Here is a 20,601-nt window from a genome sequence, read left to right as displayed (position 1 = left end):
GGCTGGGAGAGCTGGGGGGGCTCAGCCTGGAGCAGAGAAGGCTCCGGGGAGACCTTCCTGCAGCTGCCAGGGCTGAGAGGGGCTGAGGAGAAAGATGGGGACAGCTTTTCAGCAGGGCTTGGTGTGAAAGAACAAGGGGTGATGGTTTTAAACTGAAGGAGGGTAAATTTCAACTAGATCTAAGGAAGAAATTTTTGACAATGAGGGTGGTGAACCCCTGGCCCAGGTTGCCCAGAGAGGTGGGAGATGCCCCATCCCTGGAAACATCCCAGGTCAGGCTGGACGGGGCTCTGAGCACCCTGATCAAGTTGGGGATGTCCCTGCTCACTGCAGGGGGGTTGAACTAGATGATCTTTAAAAGTCCCTTCCAACCCAAACTTTTCTATGATTCTAATATGCTGGTGACAGTTTCTAATGACTTTTAAGGATTTCTCTCCATTCATAGGGAAAAAAGGTGTGGGGGTTTTTTTCTTCGCTATATTGGTGGTTTGTGTTGCAAGCAAGCAGCCATCAATCCTTGCATGGCTGTTTTGCCTTGTCATGCTGACAAAGAGTATTTCCTGATACGGTGTCTCTTCTGAGAGTTTGTACTGTCTTCTGATCAGAACAAAGGTCTGGTTTTGCCTTAGGAGCTTGCTTCCCTGTCCCTCTAAGCTTGCTACAAAATCCCTTTAGCAGGGACTCTTTAGGTTTCCTCCTCTGTTGAGTTCAGTGGGGACCAGTGTTATGTATGGGTTCTTCTGAATTGTCACTGTCCACATAGCTGAAGAAAGCTGTGAAGTTTTTTCAGTGTTGGCCTACATTAACTTGCCCTCCAGAGAACAGAAAAGACAATGTTATGTGAGATACAACAGCAGTTACTGTTAAGAAGCTGAGCGGTAGTAATTCACCCCGTGTGGGGTAAGGGTTGAAAAGGTTTGAGATTCCTGCACGACATTCAGACTCAAACCGATTAACAGAAATTTTACAAGACATAAAAGTTATCAATAAAGTGTTGCTTAACAACTATTAGAGTGGGCTTCTAAGAACGAGAATCCAAGTTCCTCCCCATCTTCTTGTTCCTGCTCCATCACTTTGACCCAGCCTTATGCTATAGCCATGCCCTGCTTTGGTGCGGTGGTAGCTGGGACCACTCGGGAAGGCATTCCTACGTTAGTTGGCCAGAGCCTTTGCTTGTGTTGCCAGTCCGTGTCTTCAGGCTGAATTTCTTCCCGAGAAGATGAATGCGACAGTACAAATCTGTGCATGTGTCAGAGCCCCTTGAAGAAGGGTTTCAACACAAGCAGCCAATTCAGTTCTCATCAGTGTAGGAATAGTGTTATTTTTATAACCCCACCTGGGAACTTCTTCTGTTCTGCTGTGGTATTTCTACAGAATGGTATTTCTAATACCCTGGAGATAATGGGTAGAATTATAGCAATATAATTACAGGGCCTTAAACTGACACTTTTTTTCCTTATCTAAATGATAAATGGGAGTTCTGTGTAGGCAAAGACTAGAACGATTTGAATATGTTCTGTTCCTCACTACTGAAGGGGTTTCTTTCTTTGGTTTTGATGCTTGCAGAATACATACAACCTGTATTTAATTATTTTATTAAATATCCACCGTGGCTAGAAGCCTAGAGTCCTGTTTTCTTCTTTAAGATGAAATTTCAGATTCTCTTATCTTTGTGTTATTCCCGAGGGCAAGGCCCTAAAAAGGTGCATAAACCTTCACCTAGCCTTCTGCCCGAGTTGTGACAGCTTTAAATCTAATCCATAGCTGGGAAAATCCAGATAGGGGCATTTTGTTGTATTTGCAGGGGAACGGAAGCGTACTTTCTGTGCAACAAGTGTGAAATGTTGAGTGTTTTGCATTAATAATAACCTTTTAAAAGAAAAGTTAGTTACCAGCCTGCATTCAGACCAAAGAGATAAGAGGTGTGTTGTGAATTAGTCCGTACAGAGGCGTAGAGAGTTGTTAGTTTTAGTGGATGGAGCCGAGCGGTGCCAAAGACGCGTTTCGAGAGCAGTTTAGCTGAGTAAGATGTCTTCAGGAAACTCTTGTGTTCATATGTGAGTTTGTGGCACCTTTTTTTTTTTTTTTCTTTGTTTTCAAGTATTTTAATTGCTAAATTTGTTTTCTGTTTCTGTGCCAGCATTCACAATAGCTACTAATCAGAAAATAGTTCCTGAGAGAAAAAATACTGAGAATCACCATAGTTAGAGAGCTGGTTATTGCCTAAGCTTTTAATTATATTTTAACGATATGGACCAAGTTTTATCCTAGCTTTTGTTGTCGTCTTCTGCAGATAATATCTTTAGTTTTCAGGTGATTTTCAACATGAGTGTGATGGAATTAAAAATTAATAAATACAAAAATACAAAATTTCTGTTTATGCAGTAGAAAGCTTTTGTGGTTTTTCAAGTTTGAGCCCTTGAAAACCAGTTTTGCTCAGTTAATTTTTACTAACAATTTCAGTCTATCAGTTCTATGGTGTTTGGGTTGCAAACACTGTTTAATAACAGCTGTTTTACAGGAGAAGCTAGCAGCTTCTATCTATGTAGATTATTTAGGGCTATTCCTTTGAAAATTCCATTTTCTGCCAGGAGACTGGGTTCTAGACTCATTTTTTTCTAATGAGAGGTGTTAATGTTTCTGTTAACCTTTGACACTGTATTCCTCATTAATCAAGCCCTCAGATTTCTGGTACAAACTGAGGATTGAATCCAGTTTGCCAATTTGGCAGCTTGAAGATTTATTCATTAAACCACTTTGCCTCTCTTCGGATTTGTCTGTTCCATTTGTAAAATGGCACTGCATCACCGTGGGATGTATTTTATTGTAGAGTCGAGTTCATTTACTTTTTTTCTTGCTGTTAGAATGTGCCATTAGTCCAGAAGTTCACCCTGTAGAAAATCTGTGTGTGAGTGTTGAGCGTTCAACATGTAAATCCTGCTAAGAATGCAACATGCATAAATAATGGGATAGATGAAAACAAGTGAAAAATATTTGGGAGTAAAAGCTACAGACAGCTGATAAGGGAAATCAAGGGAATTTATACAATAACCGTAGCGAACAGAAATAAAGATGGTAACCTGTCTCAAATATCAGAACATCAGAAATATGAGAAACTCTGGGTCTAGAAGTTTAATAGTGACAAATACAGATTTGGCAAAGACAGGCTATATGCCTTCCATAGGCTCAGAACAGTAATTTTTACTGGTGAAATCTCCAGAACAGAAGATAGTAAAATATAATTAAATAGGGAGGAGCACACAGGACCAATACCAATCAATGAGGAGCTTCTATCCCACTCAAACATAATTTAATACAGCCAAGTACAGTGTAATATAATTGGGACTCAAGGAGGAGTTTTAGGAGGCTCTGATTTAATCGACATGGTGCAAACTGTCAGATCAGCGATGTTGGAAAAAACAAACAAACCAACCTCAAAAAAAAACAAACCCAGAACACAAAAAGAGAAGCTGGGCGTATCCTTGGAAATACAGAAGTGGGAATACGCGGTGGAACTGGGGATGCTCCTGGCTCTGTGTATACTTGAGAAAGCCAGAGGTAGGATGTGGTGTTCCGGCTGGTGGTCGCTCCTGGGGAAAGGTACAGAAATACTCGAGATTTCAAAGGAGGGCCACAAAACTGATACAGATGGCTGTCGATCAGAGCTCGGGGTGTAAGCATAGAGGCAGTGTCTGCACCCTGTTTTACGGAAGATCCTGAGGTCAGGCTCACCTCCCACACTGCGAGCTTGTCAACAGACCAGGTGCCAGGGAGTCGAGCTTGATGCAAGGTATTCCAGCACTTGGGAATGCCCTGGAATCTGCTCTTTCAAAGAAGTAGCCAAGGAGTAGTATCTCTTCCTCTGTGTATTTATACTTGGGCAGTATCCAAAAAGGTGGAGGGCTGAATTATTTTTGTCTTGTTGGGCAGACGTGTGATGGCAACTTCCAGTGGCTGAAAGCTGGTAAATTCAGCCTCAAAGAAACAAGTGGTTTCCTTTTTGTGAGAACACTAAACATTGAAGTACATGTTAAGTACATGAACAGAAAGAGTCTTAAAGAAATTTTGCAGCCCAAGTGGGCATGGGATCGTTCTGAACGACGACGGTGGTCGCTTCTGACCTGAAGGACATGTCCCACTTCTCTGCCATTTGTAAAGTTTTGTGTTCTCTTGCTTTTGGCCTGTAGCACAAAGCTACGTCTCCTGAGGGATGAATTGCTTTAGTCTAACTAAAGGATTTGTCCTTAATCTAGGTGAAAAATGCTGCTCTGTGCTATGAACGGTATCGCTTCAGATTTTACTTTCTGTGAACCTGGGGGTTGTTTTGGTAGTCTGGGGTAAGCTCTCTCCCTTATCTTCTGGGAGAGCTGTGAATGTAGATGCTTTAGATGGAATGATGCTGCAATCACGTCCGTATTTTGACCATGTGAGGAACCTAAAGCATAAAGTGTTACATGAATAAAAGGTTAAATGTACTAGTGGATGTAGTGGTAGTCATCAACATAATGCAGTCGCTTGCTTCTCTGGAAATGGTCTTTCCTGTGCATCAAAGATGGGGTATTTTAGAACGTATCATATTAAACTTGTACGAAGTGGCATGTTCTAGTATGTGAATCTCTGGATTTGCTCCCCAAAATGGCTTTTATCTATCATAGAATTAGAAAATCAGTAGAACTTTTTGACTTTACATTCAGAAGAGTATCTGGCTGCCATCCTTTATAGGGCTTGCTATATCTGAGAAAAGTTTCTTATTAAACTGAAATAACCCCTAGACAGGATCTTCTAATTATAAAGCCAGTTGAAATGTTCTATTGATTTTGGGTTTCAGCATTTATAAAAACGTACAGAGGGACTTTTCTGCATCGGTGGGGGGTGATTATAAGGAATCACTTATTTAAATCTGGAACTACTTTTCAACATTCTACCCTATTTTCCCTTGTTATTATTTTGGTGAGAAAAAAGTGATTATTTTTCTCTTCAGATGAGAACTGTAAAGAATGGGGAAAATGTTCTCCATGAAGAATAAGGTTTCCAGGTATGAGACATGTATGGTAGGTCAGGTCTGCTCCCTACCCTGCCATTGAAATGAATATTCTCATTTACTTGCTCTTTCTAACTCTTGATAGAAAATTTATGCACAAAACCACTCTCATTCTCTGAGCATAAAGGAATTAGTGACTTAGTAGGCTTCAGCAATCGTATTAGGTAAAACTTAATTGGTAACATGATAGACTTTTATACAGTTGGTGTAAACGTATTTGCTACCATGAGGTTTACAATAGAGGAAGAATTTGGAAGTAGAATAGTTTTTGCTTTTCAAATTACCTCTATTTACGAATGTTTATTGTTAGCAAGTGCTAACAAGTCAGAAAAACTTAGGAATCAGCTCAATCTCTACTTAGTTAACTGGGTGGTTTAGTACAGAGAGCTGAAATGAGTAAGCCTCTAATTTTAGTAGAAATGGAAAAAGGAAACGTAGGAATAATTTATTTATAACTATAACAGACACGTTATGCTCGTTGAGTTTTGGTGAGTAAAGACCAGAAATTGTAATATTAACTGAGCGCTGGCTTGTTGAGGGTTAATGGTGGTGGGATCACATACCGCTTCTCCCACATCCTGGCTCCAAGTGCGAGCCTCTTTCGTGAAAGGTGTGTAGTTATGTAGACCTCAACATTGCTACTGCATCCTCCATCCTTGTCTTTGAACTTGATACCATCAATGCGTATTAGCTATACTCTAACTTCACCTGCTGTTTGGGGCCCTTCGGGCACTGCCGTACCCAATTTGTGAATCGCAGCGGCATTACCTCCGAGATAAATACCAAGATTAAAAGTTCAGCTTTGCTGAGCTCTGCCAACCAAGCACATTGCTTGCTTAGGTGCATGGCTTGAGTTAACCAGACTGGTTAATGTTTTAACTGCCATAATTTTTCTAGGAATTTGTATTAATGAAAGTTAGAGGATTTGTAAAAAATAGTTAAAAAAATGCAGAAAGATGAGCCTTCCTTTATTAAAGATGGGATTTTGAAGAAACACTGAATTAATTATATGAGATTTCCCATACATATTTAGCTCTCCACATCTTCTGAATATATGCTTAAGCAGAGCCAGTGGGTGACTCCAAAACTTGCTAGAAGGTGGAGTGGGGACTAGTGAAAAAAATAATGCTTTTTCTTGAATTTTTAGTTTCCCGAATTTGCAATAAAATGTTTTGCCTCATCGGCAATGCTTCTCCCACATCTGTGAATGAGGGAATGCTACAGGACGAGATCAGACTAAGTGCCAACACTGAGTAAATGCTGAAAGACTATTCCTTCATTGGTATGCTGTTGTCTTGAACAATTTTTTACTAGAAAACTGCTTCTGCTTTCTGTTAACAGCTAAGCATGTAAGAATAGTTCTCCCAAAGTAATTTTAAAAACAGCAGTGATGGTAAAATGCAGGGGTCGGAAGAGACGGTGGCAAGAATAGCCAAGGCTGAAATTCAGTCAGGTTTTTTTTTTTTAAAAAAAAGCCTAATTGTAAGGATTTCTCTTGTCCAAGAAACTGCTTTGGGCTTTTTGCCCTTTCCCCAAAATTTTGAGAGACGCATTTTTGGCTGAGTCACTTTTCAGAAGATGCAGAGACTGCATGCCGTAGTCCTCACTTCTTTTCATTCTTAAAATAATCTGTTAAAGCCGGAGTTTGAAAAACACTATTAAGAACGGGGCCAACATTGCAGCTGTTTTGTTGTAAGTTAAAAAAAAAAAAATCATCATGCAGCATTATGCCATTGGTAGTCATAGTAATACGCTCAGCTGCTGTAGTGATAAGCGTGATAGTATGGATAGGCAGTTAAATCTGTTTTACAGAAGAACATATTCTGTGCGGATGGAGTATTGTATATGAGGGGAGTCCAGGTTTTAACTGGTTCTGCTGGGCTGAGCGGGATGTTTTATTTATTGGTCCATTGTTCGTGATTTCTCTGTTGTCTCAAGGGAGCGTACGATCTCGATAAGGAGAACAACTGACAGTACTTTGTGGTTAACTGCTGAATTATGGTTTCTTCGGAAATGAAAGCACTATAATAAATGTGATACCAGATAAGTATCGTAAATGCTTTCCATTCCAAAAAGAAAACAGAGAATATAATTATAAAAATTTATAGCTCTTGGTTCTAAGTTTATAGGTAAGTGATGGAATATGTAGTTAAAGCAGGAACATGTTGTCACAAATTTTTAAGGAATATGAGGTCATATCAATTCTATCAGCGATTACGCTTCGGTGAAAGTTAAGCCTCTTAAAATCACTAATTTAAAAGCATTGCCACTGATGCAAACTATGCGTTCGTATCTCTAAGTTGATATTAATTCTTATTTCATAGTAGTATTGCGGTAGCTTCTAGAGGCCTGGAGCATGGATTGGTGACCCTACGCGGTAGAAGTTGCACGAACCATTTGAGGTATGGTAGTAATTACAACGCCAAAGTGATCTTTTGTACTTTCACGCCTTCATAATCTCAGGGTAGGGTATGCAGTGAAACTTTCCTCTCTCCACTCTTGCCGGATCTTTTTGAAAGGACCTTGCAGATTTCTTCTGCAAGAGCTACTGAGTTCTACCCTAGGAGAGGATGGAAGTGTGGAGGTTTTAGCAAGAAGTTCATTACATGACCAAGGAGCTGAATGTGAGTTTCTGACAAGGGTTTCAAAACCTTGGAATGTTCGAAATTTAAAAAGCAATGAAGAAAATATAAAGTATAAAATAGAGCTAGATGCATTTTTATTGAATTTGCAGAGAAGTAAGAATTGAGAAAGTGGTATGCATAACATCTATTTGTTTTCAACTCTTAAAATGTTTTAGATATTAATGCCTAATGAGCAAGTTCTGCACTTTTAGTTTCCTAAGTACGTAATACACCTTATTGGTTATTTTTATTCAACAAATTCCAGCAATGTACCGTTGAAACTATTGAAATATTAGAATACGTGATGGATAGTTTCTTACAGAGAAATGCATTGTAAAATATTATTTCCATTGTAATTTTCTAATTGGTATATTTAACTGTAATTTTTTAGGAGAATACATATACAGTTAACGTTCTTTAGTTGGGTAGTATTTTTCGGATCTGTGAAGACTACAATAGTTTGCCTTCAGTTTGAACTGTTTGGTTCATGAGGAGGCTGAGCATTATTCACGGTATGTGAAGTCATTACTGTTCCTACATATTTTTATGCAGACACAGTTCTCTGCTGCAAAAGTGTTATCTTTCCTTTGTTTTGATTGACTCTTTCCTTTTGTTTAGTTTGAAATCAGTAGCTCATATGCCACCTTCTCTTTCTGAGGACAGCCATTCAAGCTTGCTGTCCAAGTCTTCGTATTGTTCCAATCTTAATACTGTTTAAAACCAGGACTTAAAACAAGATACACCTCTGGCTATATCCTAGCATCCCAACAGCAGTGTGTGTTCCTGTCTTTCATGGTAGGACAACGCTGAGATACGAATGATAAATATCTTCCACTCTAATTTCTTTATTTTACATGAGCAGAAAGAGTAAATCTGATTTCATAATACCCATTATTTTATTGGATCTTCTTAAGAATACCTGTCAAGCAAGACTTTAAAAAAAGGGAATGCAGGTAAAATCCACACAGGAAAAGAAATCTGTTTTCAAAAGAAAACAAAATAAAAATGTTCATAAATAAAATACTACAGCACACAAAGTAATAATTTTTTTAAAAATTATATCCCGTTCAGTTTCCATTTACTTACTCCCAAATAATTTATTTGTCCCCCTAAGAGAACAATAGATCTATTTTTTGGCACTCTGGATATTTCTTCTCACTGCACTACAAAGACAGTTCCTTTTTCTCAGCAACTGGCAAAAGAACTTTTGGCAGACGTCTGCGTCTGCAGGAGCTGGAAGCCAGCCTTCGTCTTAGGCTTTTATGGCTTTTAGTCTAACTCCTTCATCCTTTTTTCATTCTGCTTTTACTCTTAAGAGCTTCTGATTATTAAGGATTGTTGTTTACTGAGCTGACATGTACGATGCCTTGGGCTTCCAGGATTCAAAGTAGCATGTTTTTATGAAACTTGGAGTCAAACTTGAGATTTCCCTTTAGCTTTCAACTCCCATTCGCATTTCTCATCAAAACCCTTCCAGCTGTCACCTTGGAGCCTGGATACAGTAATAATGAACTGTTTCATGGTGGAGTTTTGGGTGAGCTAACACACTGTTGATACTTTTTGGTGCTGTGTTGCATCTTCTTTTCTTCTGGCTGTCATCTTTCTCCAGCCTGAGGGACATGCAGGTGGTCAGAACTGCAGTCCTGCTTTCCTTGCAGCACTGCTGGCCAGGACAGCTTGTTTGCGTAGGGATCTTTCTTTATCTGACATCTACCATCTGGTTTCCACTGTCATCCAGCCCTCTTTGAAAACTCTAGTAAGTACAATGTATGGGTCTAGATGGCACTTTGAATAAAAGACAGGCCTCAAAGGTATTCCAGAGTCGGTTCCAGATCGCTGCTCCTCCGCTTTGGGGCTGCTGCCTGATTTGGAAGGACTGGCCTCTTAGTAGGACTTCTCTTCTACTCGCAGTGTAGCTTATACCGTTGCTTTGATGAAGCATGTTGCAGTTTTTCCGTGCTATTTCACAGGCCGCTTCACATCTTCACGCGGCTGATGTTGGGCATCGCTGTCTTCTCATCGCACCTGGTCTTCATGTGAGTCAAAAACCAGGACTGCTCGTGTTCATCCTGGATCTTGGAGATTTCACTTTGAAATTGGGGAAGGGCAGTTCAGAGGGCTCCCGTGGTCCTCCTGGAGGAAGATGGAATTCTGCAGCTTGTTGGTGCTGCAATATCAATCACAATTAATGATTGTGTGAAAGTACACGTGCTTTATAAAGAAGAAGAAATAAATTATTGAAATTTTGTCTTTTGGATTGGGGCCAAACATTCAGAAGATGTCTAGCAGCACTATATTTTAATGAGAATGAGTGTGCATGCGTTTCTTCGTCTAGAATATTGACTTGCTGGAGATGGTATTTTGGAAGAGATCCAGAAATCATATTGTGGCAATTCAGTTGCTGTTGCTGGAGGTGGCTTTGTATCAGAATGCAGCTGTAAATATTGTATTAGCTACTACTTAATTCAGGACTTTTCTATACCGATTCCTACTGTGTCTTTCTGTGAGGCAGGTTTAACAGAAGCTGGGGGGGAATATTTGCCTATTTTTTTTCTTTCCTGATTAAGTCTGGCTGCTCATCGCCTCTTCAACTCCCAAACTTCTCAAGTCTGGATTGAATTAAGGACACATTTTCTTCCTCCTTCTCAGAATCCATCATGATTTTTTTTTCCCCCCAGTAGTAATTAATTGCATAATTAATCTGGAGAAAGGGCAAGTATTGAATGCACTCCAGACCTCTCAGGTTAGATCTCCAGAAGCGGTGTTTGATGGGGGATAGATATCAGAGCAGCGTTTGACAAAAACCTAGCCACAATTTTACAAGTTTGAGATTTGCTTCACACCAGATACTCTTCCGTGTGGTCATTTACCTGAGTAGAATGGAAAATAGGATCATAAATAAATGAGAAACAGAGATTAGGTCCACTTGAAAATACCAAAAGTAGGTTTCATATTCATGAGAGCTCTATAGATAGAATACTTCCCTCACGCCTGAATTAAAAATCTATCCACGTGCTGCTTAACACATCAGATGTGATTTCTACCAGTTAGGGAAGCCTTCGTTAGCCGCCGAGGAAAAAGCTTGTATATCTGTCTTTCCCTTATTGCAGGAGTAACGGGTTTCCAAAAAAATATTGCTTGAAACAAACTCATGCCTTAGAAAACCCAGTATATCAGACCATTCCTGCACGTCAGGCTAAGCTGATGGTAGCCTGTTTTTATCTATATGACAGTAAGATTTTACGTGGAAGGTCATTTACACGCAGGAGGAATAGCCATCTGAAGATGTTCGGGTGTTACCTGGTCCATCTTAAACTAGATTACAACTAGAGAGACTAACGTTAAGTGTGTCTTGAAGTGCAGTGACAGAGTTTTACTTCAGTGAGCAATTTGTCAAGCAACGTTATTTAAGAGAGCCTATGTATTTTTAAGTACGGTAGGCATCCATCTTGTGTCATTTGAGTGGTACAGCTGATTCTTCTGTTAAAACCACATAGGAATGACTTTGCAGTGCTATTACTTAAATCTGTAGTTTGGTCTTTGGGACTTTTCCTAATATTTAAATCCTTGGAGTGTCAGTTCTGGGTACTGATTTAAACAAAACAAAACAAATTGAAAATTTCCTTTTTTGTGAGCAAAAGGTACCTGGTAGTTAATAAAGTGTATTGCTTTGGGCTCTGTAACATGCTGATCCATTACAAGCCTGGCATGAGGGTTTGGAATTACTTCAAGTGAGTGTATTTTCTTCTCTCCAGTGAAGCAAAAAGAATTTGCTTTTAGCTACAAAGATTGTAAAGACTTTTCTATAACTTTTCTAAAAATGTAGTTTAAAATATTTCAGGGATTAGTAAAAAAGGGAGGACGTGCAGTTACATTTTAACTTAGGTTCGTTTTGGGATTTGTGTAATTGAATTTGAGTAGACAGAGTTTGCACTTGCGTGTTAAAAATAAATAGTTAACATACCTGTTGAATTTGATTTTATGTTATGCCCCTCATTGGTATGAAGTTTGTTTTACTATTGGCTTATTTACTGAAATAGCAAAATACTAAAAGGAAAAAAAGGTGCGCACACATGGAAAATCTTTTTAACATGTCATCTCGGTAGGTCACGTACACCTTGATGAGTAAACACGCGCTTGAGAGAATCTCTTTTTTCTGTTACGTTCCATGTTGAAGGTGTTGCCAGAGGTGGCTTCTCTCCAGATTTAGGTAGCCAGTAGTAGGACAGGTATGTTGGTGGAAAACAAACTTACTTGCCATAGCTGTGGTTTTCATTCATCCCTACCAATAGGTTTGCTGTTACTAGCTTCATCGTAGTTTTGACTAATTTCTGAGCAACTTGTCTGGTTAGTAGCTTTTCATTGACTTTAAATGGGAAGGTGTCTGTCATTTGGAAGTCTGTATTTCTGAGCTAGAAAGCCGGGGAAGGCGTGGGTGCCAATTTCTCAGGTACATGTGAGGCATTTGCCAGGCCTGAGGGTGTCGAGATAGAGAGCATTTGCTATTCCTGCCTAATCTGAAACGTTAAACACAAAACCGTCAGTGGAAATCCAATGGGATATACTTTCAGTGCGTGGTTGGGTTTTTGTTCCTCAAGTGCATATCTGATTTTTTGCTCCAAACTGCTGCCTGGAGAAAAGTACTTGTCATGAAACTGCTTTTATTGCTTTGTTTAACATATTTCTCATCACGGCAGAATAGGATATCCTCTGCTTTATGATCACAATTTGTTCTTACTTTATCTTTTGTTAATTTATTATGTAATTTCCGCACTGAAATGTGATAGCAGTACCTGGGAGAGAGGGTGTGATCTTTCTTCTCATGAATTCAATGCAGTGCCTCATGTACTGTGTTAATTTTGTACATTTTTGAGTCATCATAATGTTAGAGTACTTGAAAAATGGTATTTTAAATTACAAATGATGTAAAGATTTGATTCTGTTCTTACCAGTTAACAGCGTAGTTGCACATCCCTTTTCAGATAGTACTGGTTTAGAAAAATGGTAATTGATACTTTCTGAGAATCAATACTTTCTGATCTCTGTCACGTGAGCTATATTTGCAGGGCGGTTGAGAATGGAAAATTATTTTATTGCATCAAAACCATACTTAAACACATTTATAATTATACAGTTTTATATACAGAATCACAGAATCATTAAGGTTGGAAAAGACCTTTAAGATCATCAAGTCCAACCATCAACCCAACACCATGTAGTATATAATGTATACACATGCAGTATATAATTTTAATACATACTTTTAATGTCTGTTCTGCAGTGAATCGCAATGAATAAAGTAGAAAGGCGTAGTTCAAGGCAATTTCATTTGCTTTATTTCTCCTAGTCTGCTCCTATGTATTTTTTTGTGTATGACTACTGTCAATTCAAGACTCTGCCTTAAGTGAAAGACAATGAATAGTTTATTTTATGCTTCAACTTCGGTAAAGGGGTGTAACGATAGCCAAATAAACTTCATTATTCTCTCACTCTTTCTGTGTAACCCCCTCACAGTAAGCCTACTCATACTCATTTGGTGTTTCTTTTCATGCCAAGTGATGGATATGACTAGGCCACCCCAATGTACATGTTTTTCTTTATAACTTGTTGGGTTTTTTTGTCTGCTGACCTGCCTTGGCCATCGGCGTGGCTTAGCCCCAGCCGGCAGCTAAGCCCCAGGCAGCCACTCGCTCACTCCCCCACGGTGGGACAGGGGAGAGAATCGAAGAGTAAAAGTGAGGAAAGTCATGGGTTGAGACTAGGACAGTTTAACAGGTAAAGCAAAAGCCGCGCACACAAGCAGAACAACACAAGGAATCCATTCCCCGCTCCCCACGGGCAGGCGGGGGTTCAGCCATCCCCAGGGAAGCCGGGCTCCGTCACGCGTAATGGTTTATTGGGATGACAGATGCCATCACTCCGAACGTCCCTCCACCCCTTCCTCCTTCTTCGTCCCAGCTTTCTATACTGAGCATGACATCGTATGGTATGGAATATCCCTCTGGCCAGCCTGGGTCAGCTGTCCTGGCCGTGCCCCCTCCCAGCTCCCCGCGCACCCCCAGCCTGCTTGCTGGCAGCCCAGCACGAGGAGCTGGACTGTCCTTGACCACTTAGCTACAACCCAAAACATCAGCACATTATCAACATGTTCTCATCCCAAATCCAAAACACAGCCTCACACCAGCTTCTGTGAAGAAAATTAACTCTCTCCTGGCTGAAACCAGGACAACCATGATATATTTTACTCATTAGATTTTATCATAGGCAGCATCGTGACATGTAATCATCATCATTGTATTTTTTTCTTCCAGAGTCCAAAATAATGCTATAAATAATAATTCTCCAAAACCCCATTAATGGAATAGAACTGGAAATAGAAGAGCATAAGGTTCATGTCTACATTTAGATGATGTACTCGCACTCTTTCACACAGCATCATTGATGTCTTTCATTGATCCTTCTTCCTAGTAGTTAATTTCTTACTGGTCCATGACTTTCTATATTAAGTTATGGTTGCTTTCAGGTTTATGCTGATCAAAATAAGTAATGAATGAAATCCTGTTATGTCCCCGCTCAAGTTTGAGAGATACACACGTTTATAGTTAGATAATTTCTGATGAGATGTGGCACAGCACATAGTATTAGAAGTAGCTCGTGGCAGATTCATTCATATTTAAAAAGTACTCAAGTCTGGAGGCTCAAAACATTTTCTTTTCTGTGCATGGGTATCAAACGTTACTGTTTTGGATTAACCTAGTTGCTTTACAACTTCGGTGATCGTCTCGCAGCAGGCAGTATTCTATTAATAGTTTTGTTCTTTTGCATTGCAGGGGGTTCAGGACCATCATCATCAATAGCCATAGCTGGCACCAGCCAACCTGCCATCACAAAGACAACATCTGTGCTTCAAGATGGTGTTATAGTCACTACTGCAGCTGGAAACCCACTTCAGAGCCAGCTGCCCATTGGGAGCGATTTCCCTTTTGCTGGCCACGAACACTCGCTTCATTTTCCGCAGAACAGCTCTTCAAACAACAATCTTCCACATTCTTTGAATCAAAACCTCCTCAATTCTCTGCCTATCTCTTTGCCAGTGAATCAGCAACATCTCCTAAACCAGAATCTATTAAATATACTACAGCCTTCAGCAGGAGAAGGCAAGTCTGAGGTCAACCTCAACCCTTTAGGTTTTCTCAACCCGAATGTAAATGCTGCTTTAGCTTTTCTCTCCAGTGACGTGGATGGGCAGGTATTACAACCTGTTCATTTTCAGCTTCTAGCAACCCTCCTTCAGAACCAAGCCCAAGCAGCTGCCATGCTTCCCCTACCATCTTTCAATCTGACCATCTCAGATCTGTTGCAACAGCAAAATAACCCTTTACCCTCAGTAACGCAGATGACAGCCCCACCTGACCATTTGCCAAGCAATCAGTCAGAAAGCAACAGGGTGGAGACCCTTTTAACCAACCCCCTGGGCAACCCTATACCAAGCTTTTCAGGCACTGACACTACTTCTAACCCCCTGCTCCTCCCAGCTGTCTCTGGGGCCTCAGCATTAATGGCCTTGAATCCCCAGCTGGTGGGAGGTGTCCTGAACTCTGCATCGGGCAACACCGCTAATCATCCAGAGGTTTCCATAGCCACCTCCTCCCAAGCAACCACTACCACAACCACTACATCATCAGCAGTGGCAGCACTGTCTGTCTCGACCCTGGGTGGTGGGACAGCAGTGGTGTCAATGGCAGAAACATTGCTGAACATATCTAATAATGCTGGGAATACATCTGGTCCAGCTAAACTCAACAATAACTCTGTGGTGCCACAGCTACTTAACCCTCTACTGGGGACAGGTCTGCTTGGTAAGTTCAATTTCTTCACAGATATAAAAGGAAAAAAAAAAAGGAAGAGGGTTGGGGAGGGGGAATTTTGGAATCTAGTTTCTATTTTTAAAGACTCCAATTTATCATACTTTTTTGTAAGGCTTTTGTATGTTACAGCGTGTTTATTTCTATTGAGAAAAATATAACTGTTTTTGTAAGAAATTTAAAATACAACCTATTATAATTCAGTAACATTTGATACTGTTTTTGGAAATTATTTTATGTTCCATTCTTAATTCTGATGCCACCTAGACCTACTATATACACCTGAAAAGTCTGTAAGCAATTGGACTTGTTTCATTTTTCAAGTAGTAAAAGCACAGCTGCATCTCTGGGATGCAGTCTTTCACTTCAAGTGCATGTGGCATCACAGGGTTAGGACGAGTAGCTGTGCGGTAGATGAAAAATGGCCAAGTGCGTTTTTCCAGATGAATCAAAAGTGCCAAAACCGTAAGCACACTCCCCGTAAAGTAATCCATAAAGCACTCGAAGTAGGTCCTTGCACAAGTTCAAAGTGGAAGGTTGCCCTTCAAGCCCTTTATTGTGTATTTATATTTTCTCATTTCTCTGTGTTGTTTTTTTTTTTTAACTTTAGCTTGTAGTTTAGAAACCCAGGGTATCTCACTTGACAAACACCTACATCCCAAAACAAGTGATTAAAAAACCCTTAAATACAAGTTTTTCCTCCTGGGTCCTTCGATGATTTTTACCAAGAATATGTAATATAGTTAGTACTCCTCTGTTGTTTGGTCTACATAATCTAATAAATAGACTACGAGGAGGAATTAGATAGCGGCAAAGCGCTGATAAGCATTTTAATGCAATACCTCATACTTACCTACTAATTGGCTGTCATGAACTCAACCCTACTTTACATTTCCTATGTAAAATACAACTAACCAATGATTCTGCAAATGACAATTTTAAGAAGAACATGAGTTTTTAGTTAAAAAAACAAACAAAAGCCCTAGGAAATTAATGCAATTTTAAGCTTTGTTATTTCATAAAGCCAGGTTCAACAATGTATTTATTTTATTAGAACTATAATTACGCAAAGTGAGATTTTTGTGTAATACAAAATGTTAATACAGTTGTTTCTCTAGAATGTAAAAAAAAAAAACGATTTGGTGTTGGCTCACATGTCTGTGAGCCAAAAAGCCTTTGCTCATTTGCTGTTAGCTCATGTTACTTTGTCATAGTTAACGAAAGACTAGTTTTGTTGGGTTTATTAAATTATTTTCTCTTCACCTCTCTCTCCCTCCCGACTCCTCCTCCCCCTCACCACCCCAGTACTGTTTGAAGCAGTCACTCTTTGGAAACTAAGAGTAAGATTCCAAGGCACCGAGTATCACAGAAGCTCGTTCTGCCGTTCTCGGCTGTCTACTATTCCCAAGGCAAAGGCAGTCACGTCAGAAACCTTTGAAAAGAGTCCAGATAGATGTGACATGCAAAAGAAGGAATACGGAAGAAGTAAAGGAATAAAGAGTAGGAGACACATGCCTTGATGACCGTTCCATAGAAGGTTGAAGGGGAAAAGTGTTGTTTTACAGAGACATTTGCTTAGCAGTCAGTTAAAATTTGAGTCAAGGAAATTCCTCCGTGACTGTTGAAAACTGTACTGACTTACGTTTCCCTGTGTTTGAATTACAGGTGACATGTCATCTATAAACACTACGTTGAATAACCATCAGCTGAGTCATCTCCAGTCGCTATTGAACAACAATCAGATGTTTTCTTCAAATCAGCAGCAGCAGCACCTTCTCCAGGGGTATCAGAACATGCAGGGCTTTCAAGGCCAGCCCCCAATTCCTGGCCCAGCTAACAACCCAAACCCCATGGCATGTCTGTTCCAAAATTTCCAGGTAGAAAGCAAAATGAAATCAATATTCAAACAAATGTGCAACTCTCGTTGGTAAAAACATATTCCCTGTAGTTGTTTGGAGGTTTTTTTGCTGATTAAGACAACAGGATACATACAATTGCTTGCCTCTTCCAGTAGTTTTTTGGATTTTGCAAATCAGTAACATTTGTTAGTGAAATTTTATACTTTTTTCTTTAGAAATTGGGTGTAGTTTCTTTGGAAAGAGTTATGCTGCAGGTATTGAAAAAAATATGCTATGTGTATTCTGACAATTACTACACGTTTTTAGCAAAACCATTTTCCATTCCACAGAAATGATCATAAATTCCCATTTAGACCACTCTAATGTGAGAAATAAATATTGATACCACTTTACAGTAATTAGAAACTTAATGAATGATTATAGGTGACCGTGTGTACCAATCCTCTTATATTCCCACCGAAGTTGAAGGGAAGAGCTAGCTGTGATGTGGATTGTATAAACTGAAGAAAGCAGAGAATGAATAGACAATGACAAACTGCAAAAATGATACCTCTCTGCTATCCACCTAAATAGACAATTCCTCATAATGCACATTGAACTATCAAACTAACATACTGACAGGAAGGCTAGCAACCAAGATAGGTAATAAAGCCAGAGTTAAAATACACGTTTGTTATTATTCAGTATTACCGTGGTTGCCGCAGAACTCCAGGCGTGAAGACAGAAGCGTGCAGATAGTGCCAGAAAGTGCTTTTACCCTTTAAGAAGGAAAAAGAAGGCGTGTCATTTTCTCAGTGTAGATGTTTCACTGCTATTGCAAAATCACAGTCCTCCAACTGCCTATTACTTCTCTTTGTTTTTGTATGAATTTTGGTAGCTTTATTTCAGTATTTTTTGCTTCAGATGCTCAGTTATATAAATAGTAATGGTACGTATTTAAAGGAGCTTTTGGAAATATTTTCCCCTTGGTTTTTACAGTTTTTTGTTATAGCACTATTATTGACATCATCTTCACTGCCTACATATGTGACAAGAAATATAAAAAGCACAGTTACTTTAATCTGAAGGTTACAGTTTACTGTGGCAGCGCCTGACATTACAGCTGCAATGCAAAGGGATGCAGGCAAGGTTTACAAGGGAGTGAAGTAAAAAGAGATCCCACGAGAGAAGCACATAACCAAAAGGGAAAAAACAGAAATGGTAGCCAGCTCCAGAAGGACAGTGATGGCCTACATTCCAGAAATTGAATGAAGGAGCCCAGAAGAATGGTTGGTAGGGAAGAAAGAACCAAAATTAGGGTCTGTGAAGGAATGAAAGAGAATAGTTGAGGACAGAAATATTGACCTTGGTGGAGTTGGTTAGGACTTGAGAGATAAAAAGAAGGGTACTGTACTTCAATCAGCAGAGGAAATCCCTGAAAGAGATGATAATGTAGTCTCAGCGATGCATGGTAGGTTGTATCATTTCATGCAAAGCATCTGTTTTGATCCACGAGGCAAAGTCTAAGAGCCAGTGTTTTTGTTTTCCTCTAAATTAAGCTGCTTTTGTTTTCTGTCTAGCTTGTTCAGCATTAAACTTCGTAACTAATGTATCGCCAAAACAAAAATATGCACTGTAACAAATAGTCACCCTGGCCACCATCCTGATTTTTTTATTAAAATAAAACAAAGTTTGTCTATTATATTATCTATTATAACAGACAAAACTTTAAGCAGAATAGCAGTTTCCATCTTCTTCTCTGCTTTTTCCAGGTGAGAATGCAGGAAGACGCTGCTGTCCTAAACAAAAGGATGATCACTCAAATGGGAATGGCACCAGTTCCCGAGAGCTCCAGCACTATGCTTCCTCCTTTCCAAGAAACATCTTGTGATTTGCAGCAAAGAACTGAACCATCTCTTGGACAACAGGCGAAGGATAACCTCAACGTCGCTGCTCAGGGTGATACATCGGTGGACGCTATCTACAAAGCAGTTGTAGATGCTGCAAGCAAGGGAATGCAAGTAGTAATCACCACTGCTGTTAGCAGTACAACGCAAATGAGTCCCATTCCAGCTTTGAGTGCCATGAGTGCCTTCACAGCCTCAATTGGTGACCCATTAAATCTTTCTAGTGCTGTCAGTGCAGTAATCCATGGAAGGAACATTGCCGTTTCTGATCATGAAGGTAGGATAAGGAACACTAGAGGAACACGAATACTGAAGAATTCAGAGCACGGTAAAAATTCAAGTGAAGGGGATGGGTATGAATATTACAAACCAACAAGTTGTGACACACCCAAAAAACAGTGGGAAGGGGAGCAAAGTCCTGTCGGTGAGATAAATAGATGGAAATGTGATGAGTTTCTAGACCACTCTACCCATATCCATAGTAGTCCTTGTCACGAAAGGCCCAATAACATCTCCACACTGCCATTATTACAAGGCGAGCAGCATCAGATACTGTTATCACAGCGAAATTGTCAAAGTGATAAAATGTTGGAGGAGAATTTCAGGTATAACAATTACAAAAGAACTATGATGAGTTTTAAGGAAAGACTGGAGAACACTGTGGAACGATGTGCACACATAAACGGAAATAGGCCTCAGCAGAACAGAGGATTTGGGGAGTTGCTGAACACTTCTAAACAAGACCTGATTCTGGAAGAGCAATCTCCAAGTTCCTCAAATAGCTTGGAAAGTTCGTTAGTTAAAGACTATATCCATTACAATGGAGATTTTAATGCCAAAAGCATTAATGGGTGTGTGCCTAGCCCTTCAGATGCTAAAAGCATCAGTAGTGAAGATGACCTAAGGAACCCAGACTCCCCTTCTTCAAATGAGCTGATACATTACAGGCCGAGGACGTTTAATGTTGGCGACTTGGTCTGGGGCCAAATCAAAGGACTGACTTCATGGCCTGGGAAACTAGTAAGAGAGGAAGAAGTTCACAATTCATGTCAACAAAACGCTGAGGAGGGGAAGGTATATTTATATATATATGCACATATCTATCTATCTATATACACATGTACCTATGCGCATACAAATGTTTATCAAAACTATCTCGATCCATTCTTTATTTTTTTCTTTGTCTCTTATTTTAGTAGTACAAGTTGCTTTTTTTCGTAACTATAGCTTGCAGAGCTGAGTTTTTCCCATAGTTATCTAACGAGAAACTTCTGCCAATGCCACGCAACAGATTATATGTCGGCCTGATTCTGCCTTACTAATTTG

At 39.7% G+C, this 20,601-nt stretch overlaps 1 protein-coding gene across 2 annotated transcripts in view; it reads left to right on the top strand.

Annotated features, from left to right (window-relative positions):
• MBD5 (methyl-CpG binding domain protein 5) overlaps positions 1-20,601 on the top strand; it is a gene marked incomplete at both ends in the record, with an annotated part of 47,313 nt that overhangs the window by 12,059 nt on the left and 14,653 nt on the right. Inside the window, 3 exons of one of the 2 annotated variants that reach the window (XM_082001804.1) lie at positions 14,496-14,822; positions 17,196-17,407; positions 19,141-20,349. In XM_082001804.1, the coding sequence (XP_081857930.1) occupies positions 14,496-14,822; positions 17,196-17,407; positions 19,141-20,349 (1,748 nt within the window). Of the gene's footprint in view, positions 1-14,495; positions 15,525-17,195; positions 17,408-19,140; positions 20,350-20,601 lie in introns of both variants that reach the window. The other variant, XM_082001803.1, reaches the window with a different exon arrangement.

The sequence above is a fragment of the Phaethon aethereus genome, assembly GCF_964289735.1.
Source record: "Phaethon aethereus genome assembly, chromosome: 6".
Classification (NCBI taxonomy): domain Eukaryota; kingdom Metazoa; phylum Chordata; class Aves; order Phaethontiformes; family Phaethontidae; genus Phaethon; species Phaethon aethereus.
This window is presented reverse-complemented; position numbering and strand designations above follow the sequence as displayed.